This window comes from Ailuropoda melanoleuca, chromosome 4, assembly GCF_002007445.2.
Source record: "Ailuropoda melanoleuca isolate Jingjing chromosome 4, ASM200744v2, whole genome shotgun sequence".
Classification (NCBI taxonomy): Eukaryota; Metazoa; Chordata; class Mammalia; order Carnivora; family Ursidae; genus Ailuropoda; species Ailuropoda melanoleuca.
Genome location: NC_048221.1, coordinates 79,446,379 through 79,473,396, shown reverse-complemented (window position 1 = coordinate 79,473,396; position 27,018 = coordinate 79,446,379). Strand labels below are relative to the sequence as shown.

Genomic DNA, 27,018 nt, shown 5'->3' with positions numbered 1-27,018 from the left:
GCATATTCTTACCTCCTTCATCAAAGATTCATTGATCATGTAATTGTGGGTTTCTTTCTGGGCTTGCTATTCTGTTCCATTGATCTATGTGTCTATTTTGTGCCCGTACCATACTGCTTTGATTACTACAGCTTTGGAATATAACATGAAGTCTGGAATTGTGATACCTCCAGTTTTGTTTTTTCAAGATTGCTTCAGTTATTCAGGGTCTTTTGTGGTTCCATACAAATATTAGGATTGTTTGTTCAAGTTCTGTGAAAAATCCTGTTGGTATTTTGATAGAGATTGCATCAAATCTGTAGACTGCTTTGGGTAGTATAGACATTTTAACAATATTTTTTCTTCCAATCTATGAGCATGGAATGTCTTTCCATTTCTTTGTGTCATCTTCAATTTCTTTCATCAATCTTTTATAGTTTTTAAAGTATAGGTCTATCACCTCTTTGGTAAGTTTATTCCTAGGTATTTTATTATTTTTGCTACAATTGTAAATGGAAGTGTTTTCTTAATTTCTCTTTCTGGTACTTTGTTATTGGTATATATAAACACAACCAATTTCTGTGTATTAATTTTGTATGCTGTGGCTTTACTGAATTCATTTATCAGTTCTAGTAGTTCTTTAGTGGAGTCTTTAGGGTTTTCTATCTATAGTATCATGCCATCTGCAAAGAGGAAAATTTTTCTTCTTCCTTACCAATCTGAATGCCTTTTATTTCTTTTTGTTGTCTGATTCCAGTACTCTGTTGAATAAAAGTGGTGATAATGGACATCCTCGTCTTGTTCCTGACCTTAGGGGAAAAGCTCACAGTTTTTCCCCATTGAGTATGATGTTATCTTAGACAAACTTTCTTAAAGGGGCAGCCCTCTGAGACATGGCCCCACCTTGTAGGCTACACTTGATTGGACTGAGTGGACGTCCTGTCCAGTGCTAAGCCAATTAGATTCTCTTTCCTGGAAACTTGGATTTAAGATGTAAAAGACTGATTGATTCAACTGGTACTGTAGGACCAAGCTGGATAATCATGTGTGCAGAGGGGATGAGATGAACTCTGGAGAGGGATGACTATGTGCAAAGTAAATCACTGAGCTAAGAAGCCAGTCTGCAGTCATAGAATATCAAAGCATATATTACCCAGAGAGAGGCAGAGATATGAATCTGCAAAAATCTGTGATTCTTACAAGAGAAAGAACTAGGGAAAGAGAAAGAAATAGCTGCCTGATAACCGTGCAATGCCTGAAAGGCCAGCCTACTCCCTATAATTCAGTTCCCCAAGATTCTCTTGTCATCTTATGATCCTCTCCTTAATTGTGTTTCTTTGAAAAAGTTTCAGTTTCTTGCAACTGATCTCTTATTTAGAAGGCATCCTGTCATATGTGGGTCCTGTTTTATTCTTACCCATAAAATCAATTCACAATGAACACAGAAAAATGTTTTAATGACACTGTTAAATAGCAGCTACACTTAACATGAATCCTCGTGCCTTAAAATAATTCTCGATAGCTTTAGATTAATTCTCTGACCAACCTATTTAGGTACTGCCAGTCCATAGAAAGATTCTTTCCACTCAGGCAGTTACTGCTGGCCTGCCACTCCCCTCCTTCATGCTAATGGGAAAAGGGGTGGCAAAAAACTAGTGGGCAACCGTGGAATACTTCAGCTTCTGGGTTGAGGTCAGCCAGGTGCCTGCCTCCCACTGGGGGAAGAAAGGAATGAACTGATAAAGGGGTAGAAGTCAAGGGGCACAATCTCTGACTACACTCCCTCTGCTTTCCCTTCTGCTCCTTCAAGAGATCTCTCTCCAGCAGCAAGGCCAAAGGCTGGAAATTCATTTTTAAAAAGCAAGAATCTTTGGGAGTAAACAAAGCCAATGAATAAACTGTTGCTGGTCCCTAAAACAGAAGTTACTAAACGATGCACTGGCTCCTCAAAGTATAAACATGGTTTTATTCTTTAAATATAGAAAAATCTACACATCCTTATAGTTTCTAACACCATCTTTTCAAATAGGACAGCAACCAAAACCTCAGATTTCTATTACTTCTAAGTTAATTTTTTAATGATTGTTTCAGTTCCTGGGTCTCCAAATGTTCAGTATCCTCTAAATGAGAATAATGGGCGCTCTGCTAGGGGAATTCAAAGGTTATAGACATCCATCTCCTTAACTTGTTCCAATCAGTGACTGCTTGGTTCTTTCTGGAGCATTCAGAACACAGGTCTAGGTGCCATCTTAATGAAAAAAATTAATTATGTTAATTTAAGAATTTAACAAATGTATAGATCATATACATTATTAAAAGTCTATTTTTGCTAGCTGTCAATCTCATTTGGGTTGAAAAAAAACACTGGTCTACTGAGCTCTGAAACATACCAGTGAGCTCCCTACAATCTTGCTGTGGCCTGTGACTAGAAGCATTGGCATCACTTGGGAGCTAGTTAGAAATGCAGACTGTCAGGCCTCATACCAGACTTACTGCGCAGAAGCTAGATTTTAGCATGTGCTCAGGTGACTTCTATGAACAATGATACATGAAAAGAAATGTCTGCTCTCAAACACCTTAATTACACTTAAGACCAATCCATGTATGACAAATTTGGGTTAAACCTACAAGAGAAACCTGACTGCTGAAGATGTGTAGTCTGGTGGCTTAAGAAAGGCTTTCCATGTGGTTTCAGAAAAAGTAAGTCCCAGAAGCAAAGCCATCAGGTCAGCCTTCCCAGCGGCTTCCTTTTTGGGTGGCAAGAATGTCATCTATATTGCAAAAGTGTTCAGATCCAAATCCTTGTGGGTAGGAGAGGCCTTAGGACAGCTCTGCTTAGAAGTGTTGCCATTGAACAGTATTTCACTTACCACAATATAATCTACATTCTGATTGACTGTTGGTTGTAGGGCCAATATCATTCTTTGCAAGAGAGTATATTCCAGTACAATGTTTTCAAACAATGACCCATTATATAGTAACCATTTTTTCTACGTAAAAACATGGTCATATATTCTGAATAATAGAGACCCACGATATGATAAGAACAAGTATATCTATAACAATAATTGAATGAAATATTTGCGACTGTCCAGGGAAATCTAGGACATATGGTACCAAGACCCCTGAGGCATTAATGACCTGGATGAGAATTACAATGACCTTGGTCTTTCTCTGGGTATCTACACCAGAATTCTGGGTACACCAAAGTCCTCCTCACCCTGGTGCCTTCGCATGTAACCTCTCCTCTCCCAAGCCAGCTTCACTTATCCGCCCCTTCTCACACTTCAGGTCTCAGCATAAATGCCATCTCCCTGAAGAGCTGCTCTGGAATTCTAAGGCAGGTAGTTCTCACCAACCCAGTTTCTCTCTATGACCATTCCCTTCTCAGTACTTTTTACAATCTTGTTCATTCATCGTTGGTCTCCACCACAAGAACGGAGGCAAAAATGTGGTCTTGTTCACGCTGCACTCTCTGCACTTGGTACCTTCTAGAGAGTAAATGAGGTTTTGATGAATAAACAAGTAAAATGTTCCCAATTTAGGGAATAAATAAATCTTAATTAAAGAATTACCAAATAGGGACGCCTGGGTGGCTCAGTTGGTTAAGCACCTGCCTTCAGCTCAGGCCATGATCTCAGGGTCTTGGGATCGAGCCCTATATCGGGCTCCCTGTTGAGTAGGGAGCCTGCTTCTCCCTCTGCCTGCTGCTCCCCTGCTTGTGTTTCTCCCTCCCTCTCTCGCTCTCTCTGACAAATAAAATCTTTTTAAAAAATTACCAAATAGACTATAGCTTATTAATAAGAATAACAATAATTAGATTATTTACAAAGATATCATAAACTTCCATCAAAGCCTTTCACTTCATGCTCTTGCAAATGAACAGGATCAAATGAATAGTTGATGGTACTACCGAGTAACTTTGCTTAAATCTCTTTCCTTCTCAGAGCCTTTTCCCTCTGAGAGCCACTCCCACCGAGTAAAATGAGAAGACTACCTCTCAGAGATGGGAGACAGGGAAATGAGATGACACAGATACATATATAAAAGTATCTAGTACAGAACAGGTACTCAACTCAATATGGGTTTGATTCTTTATAATTACTTCCATGTTTCCCTTATTCAAACTGGTCAAGGGACTAAAGAATAGGAAATCACATTTCCAGACCCTCATGTGAACCTGTTTATTCAACATTCTAGACCAAACCACGGCTGTTAGACCCCTCTCTTCAAATTCAACAAGTTCAGTTGTATTTGCAGGACCACATTATTTTAGTCACGTCACAATTGAGAATATTTTTAAAATATCTCTAGTAGGTCATTGTTTCAGATCATTCTTTCAAAGGTGGTAATGTTCCTAAGGTGCACTTGAACATGGTAGAACTTCTAGGCTGAGTTCTAGCAATCAGCCTCAAATACTCCTGATAAACTGATAAGCACCAGACTGATAAACAGAGTAACAAGAAGCAAAAAGCTCACAAAGTTCTGGTTAGAAATAAGGCACGGTGGTAGGGACCACAGTGACTGAGAAAAATAAAAAATAGTTTGTAAAACAGTGAAGCAATAACTTTGGGCTTTGGAATCAGACAGCTTTGGGTTCCAATTCCCATTCTATAGTCTGCTAAATAGTGACCATGGGCAAGATCCTTAGCCCCTCTGTGCCCTGGTTTCCTCACCAGTAAACTAGGACTAACAATAGTAACCAATGTCATGAGGTTGTTAAGAGGATGGATGAGATAAATCTGTACACACATTTATTTAGTGCTGAGTCGCACTCAAGAAATGTTGGCTCTGGTTATTAAATGTATTCTATCCTCAAAGATCTTATATATACTTACAAATGAAAATACTCGGAATGAAAGAAAAGTACTAAATGATACACATTAAGTGAGGAACAGTGGTCACGAAAGATGCAAAACTTTAGGAGTGCAAGGCGCGCCTTCATCTAAGGATGCAAAACGCGCCTTCATCTAAGGGTCTCATGGGAGTGTTGAAGCTGAAGCAGATGGGCCCAAGCAGGGCATGGATACAAATAGGTCCGCTGTGGTGGGCACTTACTGTTTGCCAAACACTCTGGGGCACCCTGTATGTAATCTCCACAAGCTACAAGGCAGATACCTTTAAATCTCCAATTTGTAGATGAGAAGCTGTTTTACTGATGATAGCTAAGGCTCACAGGGGTTTAGTAATTTTCCCAAGTTGTCCAACTGGTGGCAGATCTGGGTTTAAAATCAAATCTGTCTGACAACCCACCACTGTGCTATTGTTGGGGAGAAGGGTTAATGGGGAGATAAATCATTCCAGTATGAGGCAGGAAAGAACAGAGTAATCTTTTTATATGGCCAGTGGGAAGCAATTTATACTCAAAAAAAAAAAAAAAAAGTAAAATAAGGGAGGAAAGGTCGGTTAGGGCCAGAAGGAATGGAAAGCTAAGGAGTTTACACTTCAGCTGGTGGACAATGAACAATCTGTTTTGTTTAAGGAGTAAGTGTGTGCTTTTAATGAAATACTACTAATGCCCCCACTAAGAGCGAGTAGGTATTGAATACCAGCACAGGGCCAGGTCCCAGTCTAAACCATTTGCATACATTCCCTCCTAAAGTTACAGTTTGCAATTTAGGTATTACTATCCCCATGTCACATAAAAACAAGGCCCTGAGTGGTCAAGCCACTCATTTGGATGACTCCAGTAAACAGCACAGTGGGGTTCACCACTGAGTGTGTGCAAGGTCAAAGTCAATACAAAGTCCTGCCCCTGAAAGAGTATTGCAGAAAAACCTTCCTTGCAATAGAGAGTGAAAAAATAAGAAAAAGGAAAATGGAGACAGGGAACTAGTCAGAAACAATATACCAATCCAGAGTAAGGAGATAAACGTCTTAAATGGAGTCACTGAAAATGGAAGGGAGATGACAGAGAGCAAAATGTGTTCATGACCTTTTCTTTCATTTACTCCATTTGTGTCATGATGTGCTACCTGAAGTAGAAACCAAGTTAGTAAATATTCCAGTCTCTATTGCCAGCCTTGCCTCTAAGCCTGCATTGAGTCCTGTTGTTAGTCTGAGAGCAAACACTTCTTCTAGTATTTACCTGTCCTGTCACAGCGCTATCAGGGCTAAAATAGGCATCATCCTCTAATCTGTTATCTGTACTGAAGGGTAATCATTCAAAAGAATAAAACTAAGCCTCCACATCCAATAAATCATATTATGCTTCACATATCAACATTTTAAAAAATCTGACTTAAACACATAGTCTGTCAAATCACGAAGACACATATGCTAACGCTCTGGTGAGCTCTGCCAAATCCTATTATTATTAAAGTTCATCACGATCTCAGAGAGCACATGGTTTTATAAAATGGAGTATGGTATCAATATTTGTTGGGCCGCTTTCTAGTTAATATTCTGGGGAAAGTAGCATAATAAATAAAGCAGAGGAAATACATGCACTATGAATATAGCTTTCAAGCTAAGGAAAAAACTAATAGACAATTACTTACATTGTCTCATTTGAAAGAATCAAGAGTTAGAAGCTTGAACAATCATATAATGTTTCCAAAAATCCAAAATATTTTTGCACTGAAACCTTAGCTGTAGTCTTCCTCATTCAATAGCTAACTGCAATATGTTAAGTGGAAAAATCAGTAGTGTAACAGAAACATGAGTTGAAATTCATAAAGATAAAAGAACATAATTTTCCTGTCCATATCCACAGTTAATACATAAAGATTCCCAACAATTTACAGTATTAATTTGAAATATTCAATATATTTCCGGGAGTAAAATTATGAAAGAAATGGCACTCGAGAGTCTCACTAAGGCTAAAAACAAATGTTGTCTGCATACTGCATTTATCAGAAAAAGATATATATGTAAGATAAAGCAAAGTAACAGCATAAACAGTCTAATTTTACAGCTCTTAATTACATAATGATCTATGGTTTGTGTTTTTTAACGTTGGACTTAATTTTATTCCTATGTGCAAAGACATATACATGGACATTAAAGAATTCTGTTCACCTGTACACACTCAGACTCAACCAAGTATCACCCAAAATTTAGCAGTAAAGTCCAGTCTCCAAGGGTAGGCTTATCACTATGCCACAACTCAGTGTAAAGACACAACTACCTTCATAAAAGACCAGAAGCTAAATTGTGTTTTTTTTTCTTTTCATCGCTTGAGGCTTCCTGCAAACCAGTTATACAAACAGCTTCATTCACCTTTTTTTCCAATCTGAGTGTTTAACTAAGCCATATATCATCCCAATCCCACTAGTCCAGCTGCCTGTCATCACAGCGGTTTACTGCAACTCCACCCTTTCCCTCCTTCAGTTTCAACAGTGCATTTCTTTCTTTCTTTTTTTTTTTTCCTACTAGAGAAAAAAAAATTAAGATTAGGAGTTCAAACCCTCAAAGTAGTTCAGTGAGCTGTCACAACAATATTATTTAACCCCAGGGAATTTTCTGTTTAATTGCCACTCTCTCCATTCCCCCAAAGGACTACATCTTATTTAGATGGTGTAATGGAAAGCACTGCATTAAGAAAGAGCAAAAACATAATGGGTTTAAATTTTTAAACATCTAACCTTTTCACAAGTCACTTTTAATCATTTGCACCTGTGACTTCAATAATCAGCCTGGCAATTAGAGAAGCAAAACCTCCAGGACAGACGGTGCCCCAATCACAAGCCTCGTTGTATCAGGGAGCAAAGAAAAGAGCTATTTTCTCATATGTGACAGGAAGAAAGTTTTACATATCAGCTCCACCCAACCCTGGGAATAGTAGAGCTCTTAGTATTCAAAATCTTCATTTTCTAAAAGTCAAGATTTTTAAAAATACATATCCTACTGTATTTTCAAATATTAAGTTTTTACATTTTGTAACAATTTTTCAACTGTAGGGTTCAGAAAAAAAGGGGGGACTGCAGAATAAGCACAACACTGGAGGGGGGGAAGCAAGACTTTTAAATCATTGTCCCCAAGGAGAAATCAAAACCATTAACATTCCACCACATAACCATTTATTTCATTATGAAAGGCAAACTTAGAACACAGTGGTAATATTCTGAAATGGGATAGAAGTTGTTCTACATCAATGAACACACAAGTTTGGAAGGCACAAATATGGTCTCTGTCAGCTGTAGTCTATCCTCAGCAAGTCATTTGCCCCGTGGGTGAGGCTCCCACATGGAAATCTTCCTTAACTTCTGAAGGCTGAATGGGATTCCCTGTGAACAGCATCTGGACCACACCTTGTTCGGTCACAGAAGCAGCTGACAAGAGGTAGAGGAAAATGCATCTGGTCCAGAGATGACAGGACAGGACCAAGAATCAAAATATGTCCCTCCACAGTTTAACAGGGAAGGCCCCTTAAAATGTCTATTTATCCAATTGTGTTTTTCTAATCAGTCTTGACCACCCACTGCCAGATGTTGGTCATTCCGGGGGCTGACTGGTAGGATTTTGTGGTCCAGCAGCTGCCAGGCTTTTGTAACCTCAGTGATGTTGTGGAAGCATCCATTTAGAGTATAAATATGTTTTTGGCATTAAAACACTGCCAAGTGAAATATTAGAAAACAAACTCCCCACCCATTGCAGAAATTTTCCAGTTTCAAAGCATCTGGGATGAAGATTCCAAATTACCTGTAGCAAAGTTTCTTCTAGATTTTTTTAACCCTCTTGCTTGTTGAGGAACCTACTGAGGAGCCTGCCAAAGATGACACCCACCGTTCAGATTACTGGTCCTACATTTACACAGGGCAGGAAGAGGTGTTTGATGGTTCCCCGGGATCCTTCCACTTGTAGCAGGAATGAACACCCAAAAAGCAGCGGGACACTCAACTCCTTAGAGATTTAAAAGCCTTCCAGAGGAATAAAGAGGAAGGAGATCTCTCCCTCCCCACCTGCACCCCCCACCCTGTTTCTGCCCTAGCCTTAGAATGAGCAGCCCTTCAGTAATTCCATACAATTCCAGAGAGAGAATCCTTTACTCCGAAGGGCTCCTGGATCTGACCCCAGGAAAGCCCGTTTGGTCATCCCTCTCCTCACCTTTCCAATCTCCACACCCAACCCTTCCCCACGACCACAGGCCACCTCCTTACCTGATAATGTCGTCGTTGTGTCCCAAGAAGAATTTTTGGCTGTGCTCTCGGGTGTTATAAACCACCCCGACCCCAGCCACAAAGTAGACCACCTCCTTGCCGGCCGTGTAGTACAGGTTGTTGCGGCACTGGTGACCCCGGTACCCGTACACCCACTCCAGCCGGAGCTGGCAGCTGGGAGCTGTCCGATCCGCCATGATAAGCCGACCCCACTCGCCCCCCGGCCCCCCCGCGCGCGGGTCCGCGGCCCCTGCGCGCCGGGTCTGTCCTCGCCAAGACTTGGGCTGCGGAGGACCTGCAAGGGCTCAGTGTGCAGCGCCGGGCGCTGATTTCCGCGGCGACGCACAGACACAGCCCAGTGCGCCCGCCGCCACCATCATCCGCCGCCGCCGCCGCCGGAGACAAGCCGCCGGTGCGCGGCCGCCAGACCCCGCCGGGCGCCCCGGCTCCCTCTCCCCGGGCAAGGCGTCTTCGTGGGCGCCAGCACCCGCAAGCGCACGCCTCACTGCACCTGCGGGCTTCGGCCCCCAGGAGAGGTTCTTGGGGGGGTCACCCCGCCTTTTAAATCAGGGATCTGCATATCCAAACACTGATTACCCAGTTCTCTCACTGAAGTTTGCAGTGCGTGGGGGCTTCGCAGCAGGCAATGGGATTTATTCTGTGACAGCTTTGATTTGACAGAAAACCCGGGTAAGCTTTGCCACCACCATCGTTGGATCCGAAACTGACAGTCTATACCCAGGATGCAAGAGAGAGGAAGAAAGAAACATTTTTTGTATAAGTCACCAGCCTAAAAAAACGATCCCCAAACTAAACCAAGTTCTTTTTTTTTTTTTTTTTTGGTCAACTGGTCCCCCTTTTTCCCTCCAGATCCATCTCCTTAATGATATTAAATATGTCCTAAACGCTTCCGGCTGGCGGTTGCTGATACGATTTGAGAGAATACTTTGTTTCCCCATTAAGCCAGGGCGAAAATGCAATGGTCATTTTTTAGATGCTCCAATTTAAAATTCGTATCTTCCGTGAACCCTCTCTTGGCCGGGGTGGGGGGGGGAACATAAAGAACTTAGCAGTTCTCACAAATCAGCAACTCCAACTGCAAGCGTCATAAGATTTTTCTGAACTGGAGGAAACGAGACACTAGTGCAGTTGGAGGCAGGAAAGTGCTATCTACTAATGCTCCTGGTCCAAAAGAAATTAAATAATTAACAAGTGGTAAAAATCGTGCACCCCTCTTCAGGAAGGTCTGAGCTATCTACGGGGAGCTCAAGGGTTAGCCTTCAGTCCGGCGGGGGGTAGGGGAACAGAGACGCCCCCCCCCACCGCACCCCGCAATGTGGGCACACACATCCCGGTCTTCAGCCGCCGCAGGTCCGAGGAATGCCAGCCCCCAGCGACAGCCCGACCCGCGCGCACTGCCTGCCTGTCGGTGTCCTGCACTCCTTCCTCCCACACCCGATCCACCTCGTCCGCAGAGCATCCCAGCTCTTTCCGCCTCTAACCTCTGCTCGGAGCGGGCGCCGCCAGCACGTCCCGGATCTCGCACTGAGGAGCGAAATCCTCTGCCTGCCCTCCCTTCCCCGCGTCCCGCACCCAAAGATGGGCTTCGTCACTGGGGCGCCGCGGGAGACAGGTTCTTCCTCCAGCCGGGGCTCCGGGGGCGGGGCCACAGCGCCGCTTTCGGGCACCGCGGCGGCCGGTTACTAGGCGAGATCTCGGCGCTTGGAAACCGCGACGCCCCAGAGCCTAGGGCCGCCCCCTCCCCCTCCCTGCACGGGTTTCCCCTCCCCTCCCCGATGCATCCCGGGAATTGTAGTCCCTTCGATGCCAGCTGGGGCGGAGAGCGCGCGGAGCTGGACCACAAGTCCCAGAATTCCGCAAGGCCACAGGGGGCCATGGAGAGGCTGTTACCAGCGTCGGCGGTTCCTGCGGTTCTCCCGCTGAGCAGAGGAAGGCACACCAAGGGCGACGGCTTGTCAGCGCCCTGTGTTCCCCCACTGACTGAGGCGGCGGCCGGCATGTGTGTGCATCTATAAGGAGCAGTGGAGTTGGAGTAGAGACAATATATGTGGAGAATTTCTTCCGCACCATTCCCTGAAGGTTACTGCAGCTAGCTGACCCAAGTTTCCTACTTCAGTTTTCCATTTTGTTCAGATGGGTTCTAATCTGTTAAAGTGCGGTGCTGCCACATTGAAGAAAAATGCTGGGGGATGTGGTCTCACTCTGTCCTAAGAACCAGCGCCTTCCCATGAGCTACCTCCCAAGTTACTTGAGGATAACCAGATTTTGGAAATGGGAACGTGCTCACACCAGGAACAACCAGCCTTGGCCTTCAAACGCAGATGCCTGTGGCAGTCCTCCTAAAGCTGCCCAAAGTGAATTATGAATTCTGAAGTAGCCCATTTTCAAATTGGGACCACAGCTGACCTGTGGGAAGAAATTTCAAAATCTCAGTGACTAAAGACTGTAAAAGGATGATACAAAGGATGTTGGGAGCATGTCCTTTCCTTTCCAAGCTCTCAGTGTAATCGTTTACTAGTTCTTCAACTACCTCAAGCTTTAATATAGCCCTCTGAGTGGCAGGAAAGTCTGCAGAAGAGTAGAAGTGCTGAAGTTTGGATGAGCAGTTGGTTGCTGCCTGCAGCAATGAAGAAGATGTGAATTGGTTTCAATGTTACATTTAAGGGAACAGGAATCTACAAATATGTCAGGTGGCACTATGCAGATAAGGGCACTACCAAAAACAAAAACAAATTCCTGAAAAAGATTTGAGACATAAGCAAAAATATAAAAGACCAGAAATACCATACCATAAAACGGTGCTGTTGAAGTATATAGAGACAATAAATTCTATATAGGAATTCAAAACATGAAGAGATTTTCCAGTTATAATAAGTCAGGAAAGACTTCATGGAGGAAATAGGAAGTATAGGTAGAATTGAGATAAATTGAAAGAACATTCTACATGGGTCTATGGTGAAAAGGACAGATGTGGGAAAACATAGATTTAGAGACACTGAATAGAATCAGTGCAAGAGAGAATTCATGTATGATGAAAAGGGGACATAAGCCTGAAAGTTTAGATTGTGGGTAGAGGTGAACCTAGAGGTTTGCACTATATCCTTAAAATAATGAAGAGTTGTTGATTTTTTTTTCCTGGACAAGGAGAATAAAACAGTAGTCTTCAGCAGAAATAAGTTTCATCAGGCCCTGCCATTATCAGGTCATTATCCCCATGCAGAGCCAAGGGAATAAGCCAAAATACATGGAACCTGAGATACACCATTGGCTGCACGGAGTGGACTGTGGAACTAAGGATCTCAAGAAAGAGCAAAGGCCTGTCCCCTAGCAGAGGCTATACTGAATCCCAATAGATCTCATCCTTTTTCCTACTCATCCTTTTCCAATATCTATATCAGGATATAGAAAAATGGACAAAATAATGCACAGCCACCAAACTACAGCTCTAAGATCAACTCATTCCTAGATAAACTGGGAAGAATGTCAAGAATTCATACACAATGTATCAAAACAATTTGGAAAGAACTGCCCCATCAAACAAGCAACAAAAAAGGGTGGCACAGCCAAAGCAAACCAAAATCATCAAAGAAAGTTTCATTATGTGAAAAAGATAAATGAAGAACCCCATCTGGAAGAAAGTTTATGTCAAAGAAGCAGATCTCTACCAAAGAAGAATTTAGTTACAATATGAATTCAAACTATCAAGAGCTTCAAGATGGATACCAAGAAGAAAATCCATGCTAAAGAAATAATCTAATGTAAACAGTTTCATATCTAATAAATAGATTTGAAACAACAGGGGGGATAAAAGCCTGAAAATCAAACAACCAGTATGGAAACAGTATGATTTCCAGTATGGAAATTATCACAAAAAATGCAGAGAGAAAAGACAGGATATTAAAATAGATGATGCTTGAAAGAGCAAAGCCAATCCAACATACAGATCATTGGTATTCCTAAATTAGAGATGCCAACAAATGGAACAGAAAAAGTACTCAGAAATAAAGCAATATATTAACCAAATCTGCAGATTAAAGGGTACACTGTATACCAGGAGAAAAGATGATATAGAATACAGTCTCCATGGAGGCATATCTTAACAAAATTATTTAACTTGAAGAATAATACTTCAGGCACCTGGGTGGCTCTGTCGGTTAAGCGTCTTCCTTCGGCTCAGGTCATGATCCCAGGGTCCTGGGATTGAGTCCTGCCTGCATTGGGCTCCGTGCTCAGCTTGTTCCTCTCCACTCTGCCCCTCCCCTGAACTATTCTCCCCCTCCCCCCTGCTTGTGTTCTCTCTCCCTCTCTCAAATTAAATCTTTTAAAAAAAAAAACTTCAAAATCATTTGCAATCTTTAGAGAAGACTAAAGATTATACCATCTTGCCAATTAGTAATTAAAAGGAAAATTTAAGCATTTACTGTGTTTGGGGGGGAAGTGAAGTTTATCCTCAGATGATGAAGGAAAGATATTTACCTAAGAATACTAATATAAGAAACATGATAGATTTAGAAAATTATTCACTGATGTAATTGATGCAGGCAAAGGTCGTAAATGTATACTAAAATGATTAGATGAAAGGGTAATGCTAAAGAATCACTCCCACAAATTATCTACCTTTAAATGGAGAGATCTAGAGGTCAACATCTCAATCAAATTACCAAATTTAATATCACCAGGATGCCTGGCTGGTTCCGTTGGTGGAGCATGCAACTCCTATCTCAGGGCTATGGGTTTGAGCCCCACGTTGGGTATAGAAGTTAGTTAAAAATAAAATCTTAAAAAAAAATTAGTATTACCAATACTGGAACAAACTGTTTCTTCCACCTTCTGATGTGATGCAATATGAAATGCACAAAATATTTTTGGCCATATACCTAACCCAAGTCTAATCAAGCCTTAACATCTAATTCAGTTTACAGAAAATATGGGATAGGTGAACAAACAAGTTAGTTGAAACCATAAGGAAACAGGTAAAGCCAGAAGATAGGACAGAATACAATACAACTGGTCTAGCCTCACCAAAAAAAGTAAATGTAATGAAACAACAAAAAATACAAAACAAAGTGGGGAGTTATTCCTGATTAAAAGAGACTAAAGAGATACAAAAACCAAATACAATGTGATTAAATCTTGGATCCTGGGGGTTTTATGAGTTTTGGGCTTTTTTTTTAAGTCTACAAAAGACAATGTGGGGAGAAGGAACAACTGGGTGTATTCGAATACAAAGTGGACACTAGAGGATATTAGGGAATTGCTGTTACTTTTAAGAGAACCTTATTTTTAAGAAACCTATCCTGGAGTATTTAGGAGTAAGATGTTATGGGGCGCCTGGGTGGCACAGCGGTTAAGCGTCTGCCTTCGGCTCAGGGCGTGATCCCGGCGTTATGGGATCGAGCCCCCACATCAGGCTCCTCTGCTATGAGCCTGCTTCTTCCTCTCCCACTCCCCCTGCTTGTGTTCCCTCTCTCGCTAGCTGTCTCTATCTCTGTCAAATAAATAAATAAAATCTTTAAAAAAAAAAAAGGAGTAAGATGTTATGCCTGCAGCTTACCTTCAAATGATTCGGGAAGAAATGTGTTATTTATATACCTACAAACACACACATGAACCTATGCATAAGAAGTAATACAGCAAATAAGGCAAATATTAGCAATTGCCAAATCTAGGTATTTTTAAAAGTTTTGCTGCATGATTGAAGTCTTTTATTATAAAAAACTGGGGAAAAATTTTTTTTGACCTAGGCAAAAACAAAAATGGAGGATGAGTATGGAAATTAAGCTAGCTCAGCCTTCTGACCTGCAACCTCCAATGCCAGAAAAAATGGAACGGTATCTATATACTGATAGAGAAGGAAACTGTAACATCGGAATTATACCCAGCTAAATTGTGTAAATGTAAAGGCAACAGACATTCTCAACATCAAAGTTAAGGGCATTGTTTAGCACTTATGACAATTGTAATGAAGTTTAATACCAAATGACTAAAGACCCCAAATAAGTCATTTATAAAGGCAGAAGTTTGGGGGTACCTGGTGGCTCATTCGGTTGAGTGGCCAGCTCTTGATTTCAGCTCGGTCATGATCTCAGGGTCCTGGGATCAAGCCCTGGGTCAGGCTCCTTGCTCAGTGGGGAGTTCTCTCTCTCCTCTCCCTCTGCCCCTCCCCATGCTCACGTTGCTTGCTTTCTCTCTCTCTCTCTCTCAAATCTTTAAAAAAAAAAACAAACGTAAATGGGGTGCCTGGGTGGCTCAGTTGGTTGAGCATGTGCCTTCAGCTCAGGTCATGATCCCAGGGTCCTGGAATCAAGACCCATATCAGGCTTCCTGCTCAGCCAGGAGTCTGCTTCTCCCTCTGCCTCTCCCCTGCTCATGCTCTCTCCCTTTCTCTCTCAAATAAAATCTTTTAAAAAATTAAAAATAACTTTAAAAAGGTAGAAGTTCTGTGGCTCTATTGAAACACAAGTCATGCTTCCATCACAGCAGGTTTATTGCAGTGGTGACAATGAGACTTGTAACATTTTCTGCTAGGCTCATGGAGTACACTGGAAATAACAAGACTTTTCAATATTAGAAACAAGGAATAATATATTTTAGATCGTTTGCCAAAATAGCAATCAATGTATGCTTCCTACAGTTTGACTTCTAGGGCTCTAAGGTAAATTGCTTGAAGAAATTGAATCCCAAAGATTACAGGTGGGGGATTTTTGAAGCATGTCCATATTCGAGGGGAGATCAAATAAGCCCAGCCAAAACAGTTGTGGACTGACAGTGACAACTGCAGATTGAACAAAATTTCTTTTTAAAAGGGCTGTTTTGAAGGTTATGATTCTGACTTTGGAGGTAATTACGAAGGTAATTGGCAGTGAAAGGAATCACATGTGAAATTCCTTAAATAAAAATCAACTTTAAAAATATTAAAATAAAAATAAATCAAGTTTCTCACATGAAAAGTCTGGAGGTATAGCAACATAAGGAAACAGTCAGATACCCAGAATCTTCCTGTCTTGTTGTTTTACTACCTTCGGCCCAGGTCTTCCCATCATTGTTTAAGATGATAAACTTCGGTGTTTACATTTGCATTCCAACTAGCAGGAAGGAGAAAGAAGATGGACACATCCCCTCTAAGGATATTTTCTGTAATTTTCCTACAATATTGCCGCCTACATCTCACTGGCCTGAACTTAGAAGGCATCTAGCTGCAAGGGAAGTTAGGCTAATACACTGTATTCTTGGGGGCAGTGTGTACATTTAAAATCAGGAGTATTATACTAAAAAATGGAAAAGTAATGTTGGTTCACCAGAAGTTTCTGCTATCATACCAATGGGTCCTTTTTGAGAAAACATTCTGATGATGATATTCAGTCACCCAAGAAGTGAACAAATAATCAGAACTGGAGAAGTCATGGTAAAAAGATGGGAGGTGAGCTTTGAATCAATTTAATCATTCTTCAGTTTCACTTAAGTATTTTTTTTCTTTTCTTTTTGTTAACTCAGGCAAAATTAATTGATACATTTTTATTTTTAAAAAGCTGATCTGATATGATCCCGTTCTCATGAAATTATTCCTATCCATTCAACCATCTGGCCCTGAATCTAAGTGTATCTGTTTAGAAATATTATAGTTCCCCAAAACCTAACTGGTTATTTCTGGAAAAGTGAGATTTAGGACAATTTATTGCTTTCTTCTTTGTATCTTTTTGATAGTTCAAAAATGTTTGAAATGAGCAGGTACCATTTTTTAGTAAAACAATAAATCATTGCCCTTAAAATATGTATTGACGATAAATTGTATTTTTATTGGAATAATATTTAGAGTCATTAGAACATACCCTTGGTTATCCATCCACACCCTCTTAAGTGGCAAGATCAAGGGCCTGTCAGATCATTGAACAGAGTTAGGACATATGAGTGTAGCTATTTAATGACAATTTTCTCTATAAAAGCTAACCAATGTGTTTAGAGCTAGACCTTGCAGCCTTGACCTCATTAGTAATGAACTACTAAAAATTGACAATGATGTTTTACCAGCTATCAACTAACGGGGTTAAAGTCCACATTTTTAACCAAGTAAATGATTTTAAAATAGAACATTAAAAGATGCTCAACATCATTAGCCACCACAAAACTGCAAATCAAAACCACAAGGAGATACCACTTTACACCCCTGAAATGGTTATAATCAAAAAGAAAATTGCAAGCTTCAGAGAGGCTGTGAAGAAATTGGAACCCTCATACATTGCTAGTGAGGATATAAACTGGTGCAGCTGCTTTAGAAAACAATCTTGCAGTTCCTCAAAAAAGTTAAACATAGAGTCACCATGTGACCTAGCAATTCCACTTCTAGGTATATACCAAGGGACATAACATCCATCCACACAAAAACTTGTACATGAATGTTCATAGCAGCATTACTCATAATAGCCAAGAAGTGGAAGTAATCCAAATGTCCACCAACTGATGAATGAATAAATAAAATACGTTTAGCCATATAATGGAATATTATTTCTCAATGAAAAGGAATGAAGTACTGATACAAGCTACAACATGGAACCTTAAAAATATTCTAGACAAGGGGTGCCTGGATGGCTTAGTCAGTTAAGCGTTTGACTCTTGATTTCAGCTCAGGTCATGATCTGAGTTGTGGGATGGAGACCTGCAGCAGGCTCTGCACTCAGCAGGGCGTCTGCTTGAGATTCTCTCTCTCTCCCTCTTCTTCTCCCCTCTCCCCCACACGCTCTCTCTAAAATAAATAAATAAATATTTAAAAAAATATTCTAGACAAAAGAAGCCAATCACAAAAGACCACATAATGTATGATTCCATTTATAGATAGAATGTTCAGAAGAGGCAAATCTATACAAACAAAAAGTAGATCAGTGGCTTTCTAGAGCAGAGAATGGGTAGGTGGAAGAAATGTGTGTGACTACTAATGGGTATGGGCTTTTGGGTGGATGATAAAAATGTTCTAAAATTAGATTGTGATGATGGTTGCACAACTCTGAATATACTTAAAACCACTGAATTGTACACTTTAAATTTGTGATTTTATAGTATGTAAATTTCAATAGTGCTAATAAAAATAAAATCAGTGTTTAACTTATTTTATTTGATTATTTTGCATGTTGATTTCCTGTATATTATACATAATAATCATTTCCATGCAATTCCTTGAGTGTCATTCATTTTTAGAGAAGAAATTATCATTCATAGAAAAAAAGATTTTTTTTTAAATTAAAGTTCATGGTTTTAATCTATCATCCAGAACCTATCCTATGTTTAATGTTTTTATAGGAATATTAAAAATTTTAGGTAAACCAAATATCACATTAGAAGGTACAAAATGCTGGGGCTAAAGGAAATGGGCAATTATCAGTCATTTGTGTAGAAAAGAACTCTTCAAATTTTTCCCCCACCTTTTTAAAAACATTTTTAACAAAAGATAAAGAGGGAGGCTCTATTGAACTATAATAGACATTACAGTCTAAGATCAATAAAAAGTTTCCATGATTTTTCACTGAAGGTAGAGTTTCTCTATATTCTCTCTTCAATAAAGATAACATGAAAGAACTAGATGAGACAAGTAAAAAAAGGCCTCTTTAATCCATGTTTGAAAAGGACCTATTCTAAAAAGCAATCCCAGATATCCACAGTCTGTCTTTCAAATGTGATTATCTATGATTCTATGTAAAGTCTAATTTACAGTCTAATTTAATTGCAGACCAACTTGCAATGTACAGACATCTACAACTTCAGCTCACATTTGATATTTCTTAGTCCAAACATGGGCCCTGGTATAATTCTTTTTTTTCTGCTCCTGGCAATAATTCAGTTATAGTGCTCCTTTCTAATAAAGCCCCCATTGAAATTCCTGCATGAGATCTCTAATCTCAAAGAGAAAATATGAAAAATTAGTCATATAACTAATAACATATGCTATACTTCCAATAAATTTTTTTAAGATTTTATTTATTTATTTGAGAGAGAGAATAAGAGCACGAGTAGTGGGGAGGGACAGAGGGAGAGGGAGAAGCAGGCTCCACAACTAACCAGGGAGCCCCACACAGGACTCAATCCCAGGACCCTGAGATCATGACCTGAGCCGAAGGCAGATGCTTAACCAACTGAGCCACCCAGGTGCTCCTTTTCAGTACATTTTAAATGTTTTAGGTCAGTTATAAAAGGGGTCACATCTGGTTGTCAGGAGTGGACCCTATAGGCTAATTAACGTATCTTCTCCAAAATCTTTGCAGCATTTCCTAGTAAGAGCAATGAGAAGTTCCTATAGAAGATGTTAATTTGTGTTTCAAAACTTTAAAGATGTGTAGCAATCTCAATGGTAGGCAGGTTACTATAATGATAATTTAATACTTACCATTACTAACTAGTAATAGTAGTAGTTTTGTGCTACCCCCAGGTACACTTGCTGGAACACTGTGCAAGCTTACACTGAAGGGGAAATTAATCATGTCTACCTAAGAATCACAGGATTCTAAAGCTGGAAAATATCTTAGAGATACCTTATTTTACTAGTAAAGGAGGATCAGGTGATGGTCAACAATGAAGATCCCTAACAACTTTACTGAGTGCTTGTCTCATCGAACAGGTAACTTCAGTACCGCTGTGGGGAGGAATTAATAATGTTACACAGAAAGTACCGCACAGTAGTGTGGTGGGGAAATCCTTTCAGTTCAGAAGATAAGGCTCTGGAACCAGATTGCCCAAATTGTAAGCCCTTCTCTACATTTAGTAGTCTTTTGGCCTTGGGCAGTTTACCTAATCTCTCTAAGCCTCGGTTTCCTCATTGGTAAAACGAACATAATGGTACTTACCTCATAGGATTGTTGTTAAGGATTGAATGAATGAAATACAACTAAGGCAACCTAGAGCCCTATATGGACTCACCTTTTCCTCATGGAGCAAAGATTTTGCAGGGCTATGGAGACATGCCCACTGAGAACCCGTCACCGCCCCCACCTCTGACAGGCCAGACTCCAGGTATGGGAGACACTGGAAGTACCTATATTAATGGCCCTGAGCCCACTTACAGGGCTGTCTTCTGGACTGCTCCGCTGGAGCATACTCTCCTGGATCAGAGGCTGACCTGAAGGGACTGCTATTTGTGGGGTGGGAGAGCATGTACCCGAAGCTGGACTAAGTGTTCACAAACTTGTGTGCAAGGCCCCTCGTGGACAGAGTAGGAGACAGAATGAGAAGAGAGGCAGCCTAGAGGCAGGGGCCAATTTCTCCTCACACTGCCACATTCTGGCATGGAACTCAAGGGATTCTAAGAAATCTGAGTTTGAATCTGTCCTTCCAGGTTGTTATGAAGGCATATTGGGCATGAGGAAAGAACATATTTGATATCTTGCTCGATATCTAACTTTCAAGTATGTAGACATATGGAATGGACCCCTTTAGTATTCTTACTTTCCCCCTGACAAGTCTTGGGGGGTAAGCCTGGTGCCTTGCCCGTAGTATGTACTCAGTATATTTTAATTATTATTATTGTTGTTATTGTAAGTGACCTTTCTCACTTCTAGCAAAATAAACCTTTCCTTTCCCCCACTGACCAGAGAGAATACATATAGCCTGCCAAGAAAACACTGACGTACAAGCACTCAGGACAAAGATTTCTAAAAGCCAGAACAGAGAGACAAAACCACTTTTCAGGTTAGCAAGTACAACAGGGAGGTAAGCAAAGCCTCTGTAAAGATCAGCTGCTAGAAATTCCATACTAAACACAAACCCAGCCTCAGCACTTGCACCTGTGAAGAAGAACTCCCAGGGAAAACCTGTACGGCAAAGAAGCCACACCCCCAGCTCAGAGCTGCCCAGGGTAAGCGTCCCTAGGACAAGAGGGTGAGCAGCAGATCTGAGAGAAGAGGAAGCGAGATCCGAGTAGGAGTAGAGCGGAATATTCTCCTGGCCTCAGGGGTTCAGCGTTAGCAAGAGTCCCTGGGTGGCTCAGTCGTTAAGCATCTGCCTTTAGCTCAGGGTGTGATCCTGGTGTTATGGGATCGATCCCCACATCAGGCTCCTCTGCTGGGAGCCTGCTTCTTCGTCTCCTGCTCCCCCTGCTTGTGTTCCCTCTCTCACTGGCTGTCTCTCTCTGTCAAATAAATAAAATATTTTTTTTTAAAAAAAAAGAGTCCCTCAGTAAGTAAGAGCTGGGAGTGGAACAGAAGCCGACTGTTGTCCTGCACTATCTACTTGGACTATAGCAGAGAATGTGGGTCCAGACATGCTGAACAGATCTCTTTGTCATCTTTATAAAGTCCTGAAATTTAAAACATGTTCTGAAGAAGATAGAATTTGATCCATTCCTTACACCTCACACCTGCAAAAAATTCAACTGGATCAGAAATATAAATGTAAAAAAAAAATAAAGTACTGACCAAAAACACGAGTTAATTCATCTACAACCTGGAGAAACAATTCTAATCATGATGCAAAATCCAAAACTAAAAAGGGCAAAAATTGATACACTCAATTACCAAAAAAAAAAAAAAAAAAAAAAATTTAAGACTTTTTTTGCAGGGCAAAGAATATAAGAAAGTGAGAAGAAAAGTTATTCACTGGGGAAAATATTTGTAATCAATATTGCAGAGAAAGGGTAATTATCTCTAATATATGAGCTTCTTTTGATAAAAATAAAACCACTAACTCCATGGCAAAATGTGAACAGGCAGTTCATATAAGAAATAAAAATGGCCCTTAATCATGTGAAAAAAGAAATGCTCAAAATAAGAGAAATACAAATTAAAAACTACACAGATTTTAAAACAGGGGTCATCAGCTGCACAGTCTCAAGGATGCCTAAGGATAAAAAGAATAAAATGGACATATCCCAGAGGACAGACTCTGAAGTTAAAAAAAATTAAAATGTTTTCAGTCATCATATTGGAGCATAATAAATAATGCTGCAGGAGTGCAATCAGCAAAATCCAGACTTTGGGCAATTCCCAAGGACAACCTGTTTCTGGTTTTTCTTTTTTTTTTTTTAATCAATTACAAGAAATAAAAATGAGAGGTAGACGGGAAACTGCTTATTAGAAGAAAAAAAAAAAAAAAAAAAAAAACAACCTATGAGATAACCATAGAAATGTGAGCACTGACTTAATATTTGATGGTTTTTAAGGTATTATTAATTTTTAGGTGTTATAATGGCAGTGATTATGTTTTTTTTAAAAAAATCCTATCTTTTAGACATACATGCTGAAATATTTATGTATGAAAAGTTTTGAGGTCTGAATTTGCCTCATTTGCTAAAAGTAATCTGGAAACGGTGGGGAGAAGTAGGTGAGGCTAGAGCTAAAATCAGATTGGCCCTGCGCTGGTTAGCACTGAAGCTGGGTCATGGCTACAGGCTGGTTCACTATACTGTTCTCTCTACTTTTTAAAATTTGAAATTTCTATATGTTCCATATTTCCAGTTTTTTAAAAAAACTGCTTCAAATATTGTTAGGGCCAGGACTCTGAACAGGAACCATCCTCTCCGACTGTTACAACCAAGATTCTAAGTGGCACATGAGCAAAGTAGCACCCCCTACAGAACCTTCTTTGGGCTTAATTCCATCTGAAGGTGTTTATCCATTTCTCCTGCACAGTGTTTTATTATTACAGTCTTGTTAAAATGGGTCAAGTAAAATCTTGGTTTATTATTTCCTCCAATGAGAAATAGGAAGATTTGAAGATTGATGGTTAAGGATGCAGGCTCTGGAGTCAGACAGCTGCACTCATGTCCAGCTCTACCACCTGGATATGAGACCCTGGGCGAGTTATGGAGATAACGCTGGTACCCATTTTCTAAACAGCTGTGAGGATTCAGTGATTGACATAATGTATGTAAAGTGCTGAGAATACCTAGCACATAGTAAATGTGCAAAATATTTATTATTGTTAATAATAGTAAACATCACCAACATTTAAAATATATGCCCATAGGAGGTTCCCAGAGATTTTAAAATAAGATTTTAGGGGGGCCTGTGTGGCTCAGTCTGTTAGGAGTCTGCCTGCAGCTAAGGTCATGATCCCAGCGTCCTGGGATCTAGACAGGTGTAGGGCTTCCTGCTTAGTGGGGAGTCTGCTTCTCCCTCTCCCTCTGCCCCTCCTCAATATTGTGCTCTCTCGCTCTGCATGCTCTCTCGCTCTCAAATAAATAAAATCTTTTAAAAATTTTTTTTAACTTAGTTATGCGCATGTCTGTATGATTGCCTGAGTTACTATTGCTGTGTTTATGTGCTGCCTGGCCATAAAATTGGTGTCTATTTTCTGAACCAGTTTTCTCTCTCTTTTTTTTTTTTAGATTTTATTTATTTATTTATTTACTTATTTGACAGAGAGAGAGAGAGAAAGCATGAGCTGGGGGGAGGGGCAGAGGGAGAGGAAGAAGCAGACTCCCTACTGAGCAGGGAGCCCAACACGGGGCTCAATCCCAGAACCTTGAGATCATGACCTGAGCCGAAGGCAGGTGCTAACTGACTGAGCCACCCAGGCGCCCCTCTGAACCAGTTTTCTGATGAAACTGTAGGATATGTTGGCACTGATGCTGCATCAAACTGAAAATTCTCCACAGCCTTAAAAGCATCAATATTACTTATATGCAAAGACTTCAATGAGCTAAATAATATGCCACAAATTCATTAAATTGCTACCAATATAGCACGTAGCCAAATAACTTCAAAGTTGTACGCAGAAGGCACAGTAGTATATCATCAAAATCAGAATCTAGTACTTGTACCCTAGAGTGAGGAAAATTAGAGGAAACATTGAAAGTCAAATGGCTTGACCTCCGAAATCCTGGATTTCTGAAAACATTTTACTAATGGAAAGGGAACTTAAAAACTTACTTAGTGAACTCAACTGCTGGTCCCCACAAATACCGACCTAATCTTCCATATTAGCAAGGATGTTCCATTCCTCAGACAAAAGGTGAATAATCTGAATAGAAGAGGACAGAATGAGGGAGCCAGAGGCACGTGGACCGAAACACGACCTGGGAGCCTGCACGGCTTTGGACAAGGCGCTCGGTCTCCAGGTCTTGGTGTGCTCAACTGTGAAATGAAGGGGCTAGACTCAACCACCTGTAGGACGCCTTCCACCTCTAAAACGTTATGGCCAAGTAAGAGCATTCGTTTGTTCTTGGCAATACGTATTTCAGGGAAGTCAAACAATTCAGCTGCACATCATTTACTGAGATCCTACTTCAAAAAGTGGTGAAAACAGGGTAGAAGTGAGCTATCCACTCCCAATCTAGTGCTCTTTAAAAAGACTGAGTTAGCTCAGGCCCCCAGGCCTGCCTCACCGCACTGCCCCACTGCCCTGCGCCCTCCCCACCCTCCCGCGGGCCAGGCCCCTGCCCACGTGGCTTGCCTCTGCACGCGGCCCTGCAGCACCCCACACCTGGGCTTCCTGGGTTGGAGTCGCCCTCGCAGCCCCCCACGAGGAGGAAGTAGAGATACCTGCTGCAGGACGAGACCCCCTGGAACTCCTTGGCCACGATGGCCTTGGTGATCGAGGCAGCACCCCTCCGCAGGCTGAAGCGCCCACATCCGTCAGGTCCAGGCCGCGTTCCCCTTCCTCAGGGACGACTGCAAGGGCTGGAAGGATTCCAAGCGCCACAATCTCCCCTCCAACCCATGGTTCCACAAGGTGCGTAAAGACCCTGCGGAGCCCGCCGGCCAAGGGCAACTTGCGGCGGTGGACGTGACGCTACGGCTGCGGAACGTGGGCCTGTGGCGGCGCCGGCAGAGCCTTCGCACAGGACGGCCCCTCCGTGCTGCACGGCGGGCCCTAGTGGCCGTCCGGTCCCGTCCCCTGAGGGGACGCCCAGTGAGGGCTTCAGCATGAAGAGTTTGCTAGAGGACCCCAGCGAGGGGGCGCCTCGGAGCAGCGCAGGTCCGGCAGGCGCGGGCACAGTGGGGAGAAGGTGATGCCCACTCCACCCCTGCCCTCTGAGAGGCCTCTGTGGCCCCTCTGCCCCCTTCCCCAAGAGAGCAGAGGGGGAGAGTCCCAGCGGGGAACCAGCAGGCTCTTGGCCTTCTCCGCTGAGCACAGAGCCTGGCCCCTCCACTTACTGCAGGACACAGCAGACCCTGGGGACTGTCCAGTGGGAGTCACAGAGCCTCACTTCGGGGGCAGCTGCCCACCGCCTACTTGGCCGTCTACACTCCCAAGGTGGTAATGCCCTTGGCTCCACTACCATCCACATCCTGCCCCAGTGCCCACCTTCAGCCAGCCCAGCCTAGTGGAGGGTGGCCCCTGAACTTAAGCCCCACCCCCAGCTGCTCTGGGATCTAGACGCCCACTTCTAGGGGGGTGCCCCCCAACCAGAGCATCTGTGATGTGTGGGTTAGCCACTCCCAGGAGCCAGCTGCCTCCACCCCAGGCTGATTACTCTCCTGGTACAGCCTGTGAGGCTCCCAAAGCAGGGGCTGCTTTCCTCTCCTACCTCTTCCTGCCACCACCGGCTTTTGGGGAACCAAGGCCAAGAGAACCAAGAGGTGTCTGTAGCCACAGCAGCCTTGAAACACCAGGCACCGGTGTTCTGAGAACCCATGATGTTTATTGGGCTACCCCGCAAAGGGCTGGGGTCTGCCCCGGGCCACCCCAGCCCTGATGGTCAGTCATGCCTCTCCTACCCGCGCCCCCCCAGGCAAGACTGGAAAGAGTGAGAGTTTTGCTTGCAGCAGCCGCTCCCTGATCCCACTATCTCTGGCCCTCTCAGTCCGTCTATCCTTCCTTCCTTCCATCCATCACATGGTGACACCATGTGTCACTTACCCTCCCTGGCTCCAGCCTGAAGTCCTGTGCTCCCTCACGTGCCTGGGAATGAGATAGCACTTTTTTGGGGAAAGGAAATTAAGAACCTGCTTGGTTTAGGTGGTGGTAGTGGGGAAGATAACAGTAAAGGAGTAGACAATTAAAAAAATAATAATAATTAAAAAGTTAAAAAAATAAAAAGACTGGGTCAAACTTGGGAATATACTTAAAAATCATGTTGTCAATTACATCTCAGTAAAACGGGGGGGAAAAACTTAGTGGAATTGCACACTTTCAAATGTTAAGTTTTATGGTATGTGAATTACATCTCAAGAAGAAGAAAAAAGAAGACTCCTCGTCTCCCAGAAGGTATCTCGGGTGGCCCAAAGAGGCTTAAATGGTGATGTGAACCAGAGTGTGAACCTTTATAACTGAACAAAGAAACCCTGGATGGCAAATTTAGCTAGACCCACAGTGAGAATCACCCCTTACCAAGACCGGCTACATTATTTGCATGGCTCAGGGCAAAATGAAAAGGCAATGCCCCAGGTCCAAAATTGTGAAGAGTTTCAGAAAGCCAGGGTGGCTCACTCAATTAAACATCTACCTTAGGGGGCACCTGGGTGGCACAGCGGTTAAGCGTCTGCCTTCGGCTCAGGGAGTGATCCCGGCGTTATGGGATCGAGCCCCACATCAGGGCTCCTCTGCTATGAGCCTGCTTCTTCCTCTCCCACTCCCCCTGCTTGTGTTCCCTCTCTCACTTGCTGTCTCTATCTCTGTTGAATAAATAAAAATAAAATCTTAAAAAAAAAAACAAAAACATCTACCTTAGGCTCAGGTCTTGATCTCAGGCTCCCTGCTCAGTGGAAGTCTGCTTCCCCTCTTCCTCCCTCCCCCCGCCCCCCGCTGGTGCACTCTCTCTCTCTCTCTCAAATAAATAAATAAAATCTTAAAAAAAAATTGTGGAGAATTTCAACAGAGCAACCAAACTCACACCCCTCTAGGCATGGGACCCTGTATGACTGCACAGGTCACAGGCCCATGAAGTCAGCTGTGTTTACTGAAGTGTTATAATTTTCTAGACCCAGGACAGAACACTCAACAGACAACTCTTTCAATTTTCACCACAACCTTGCAAAAGTAATACTATTATCCC

The 27,018-nt window shown here is 42.1% G+C and overlaps 1 protein-coding gene, 1 non-coding gene and 1 pseudogene across 6 annotated transcripts in view; 2 read left to right on the top strand and 1 right to left on the bottom strand.

Moving 5' to 3' along the window:
* The window catches only part of EML6 (EMAP like 6), a 278,507-nt gene extending 267,700 nt beyond the window's left edge, over positions 1-10,807 (bottom strand). For 4 of the 5 annotated variants that reach the window (XM_034659141.1, XM_019792847.2, XM_034659142.1 and 1 more), the window contains exons 1-2: positions 10,583-10,807; positions 9,081-9,812 (exon numbers count right to left, since the gene is read on the bottom strand). In XM_034659141.1, coding sequence (XP_034515032.1) covers positions 9,081-9,277 — 197 coding nt within the window. In that variant the 5' untranslated portion in view covers positions 9,278-9,812; positions 10,583-10,807. Of the gene's footprint in view, positions 1-9,080; positions 9,813-10,582 lie in introns of those variants that run through there. The other variant, XM_002914045.4, reaches the window with a different exon arrangement.
* A 4,679-nt stretch (positions 10,808-15,486) lies between these two features.
* LOC117802128 lies at positions 15,487-15,621 on the top strand. The gene has a single exon (XR_004625178.1). It is a non-coding gene; the product is annotated as a small nucleolar RNA SNORA1 (small nucleolar RNA).
* A 4,372-nt stretch (positions 15,622-19,993) lies between these two features.
* LOC109488426 lies at positions 19,994-25,517 on the top strand (annotated as a pseudogene).
* Positions 25,518-27,018: the final 1,501 nt, after the last annotated feature.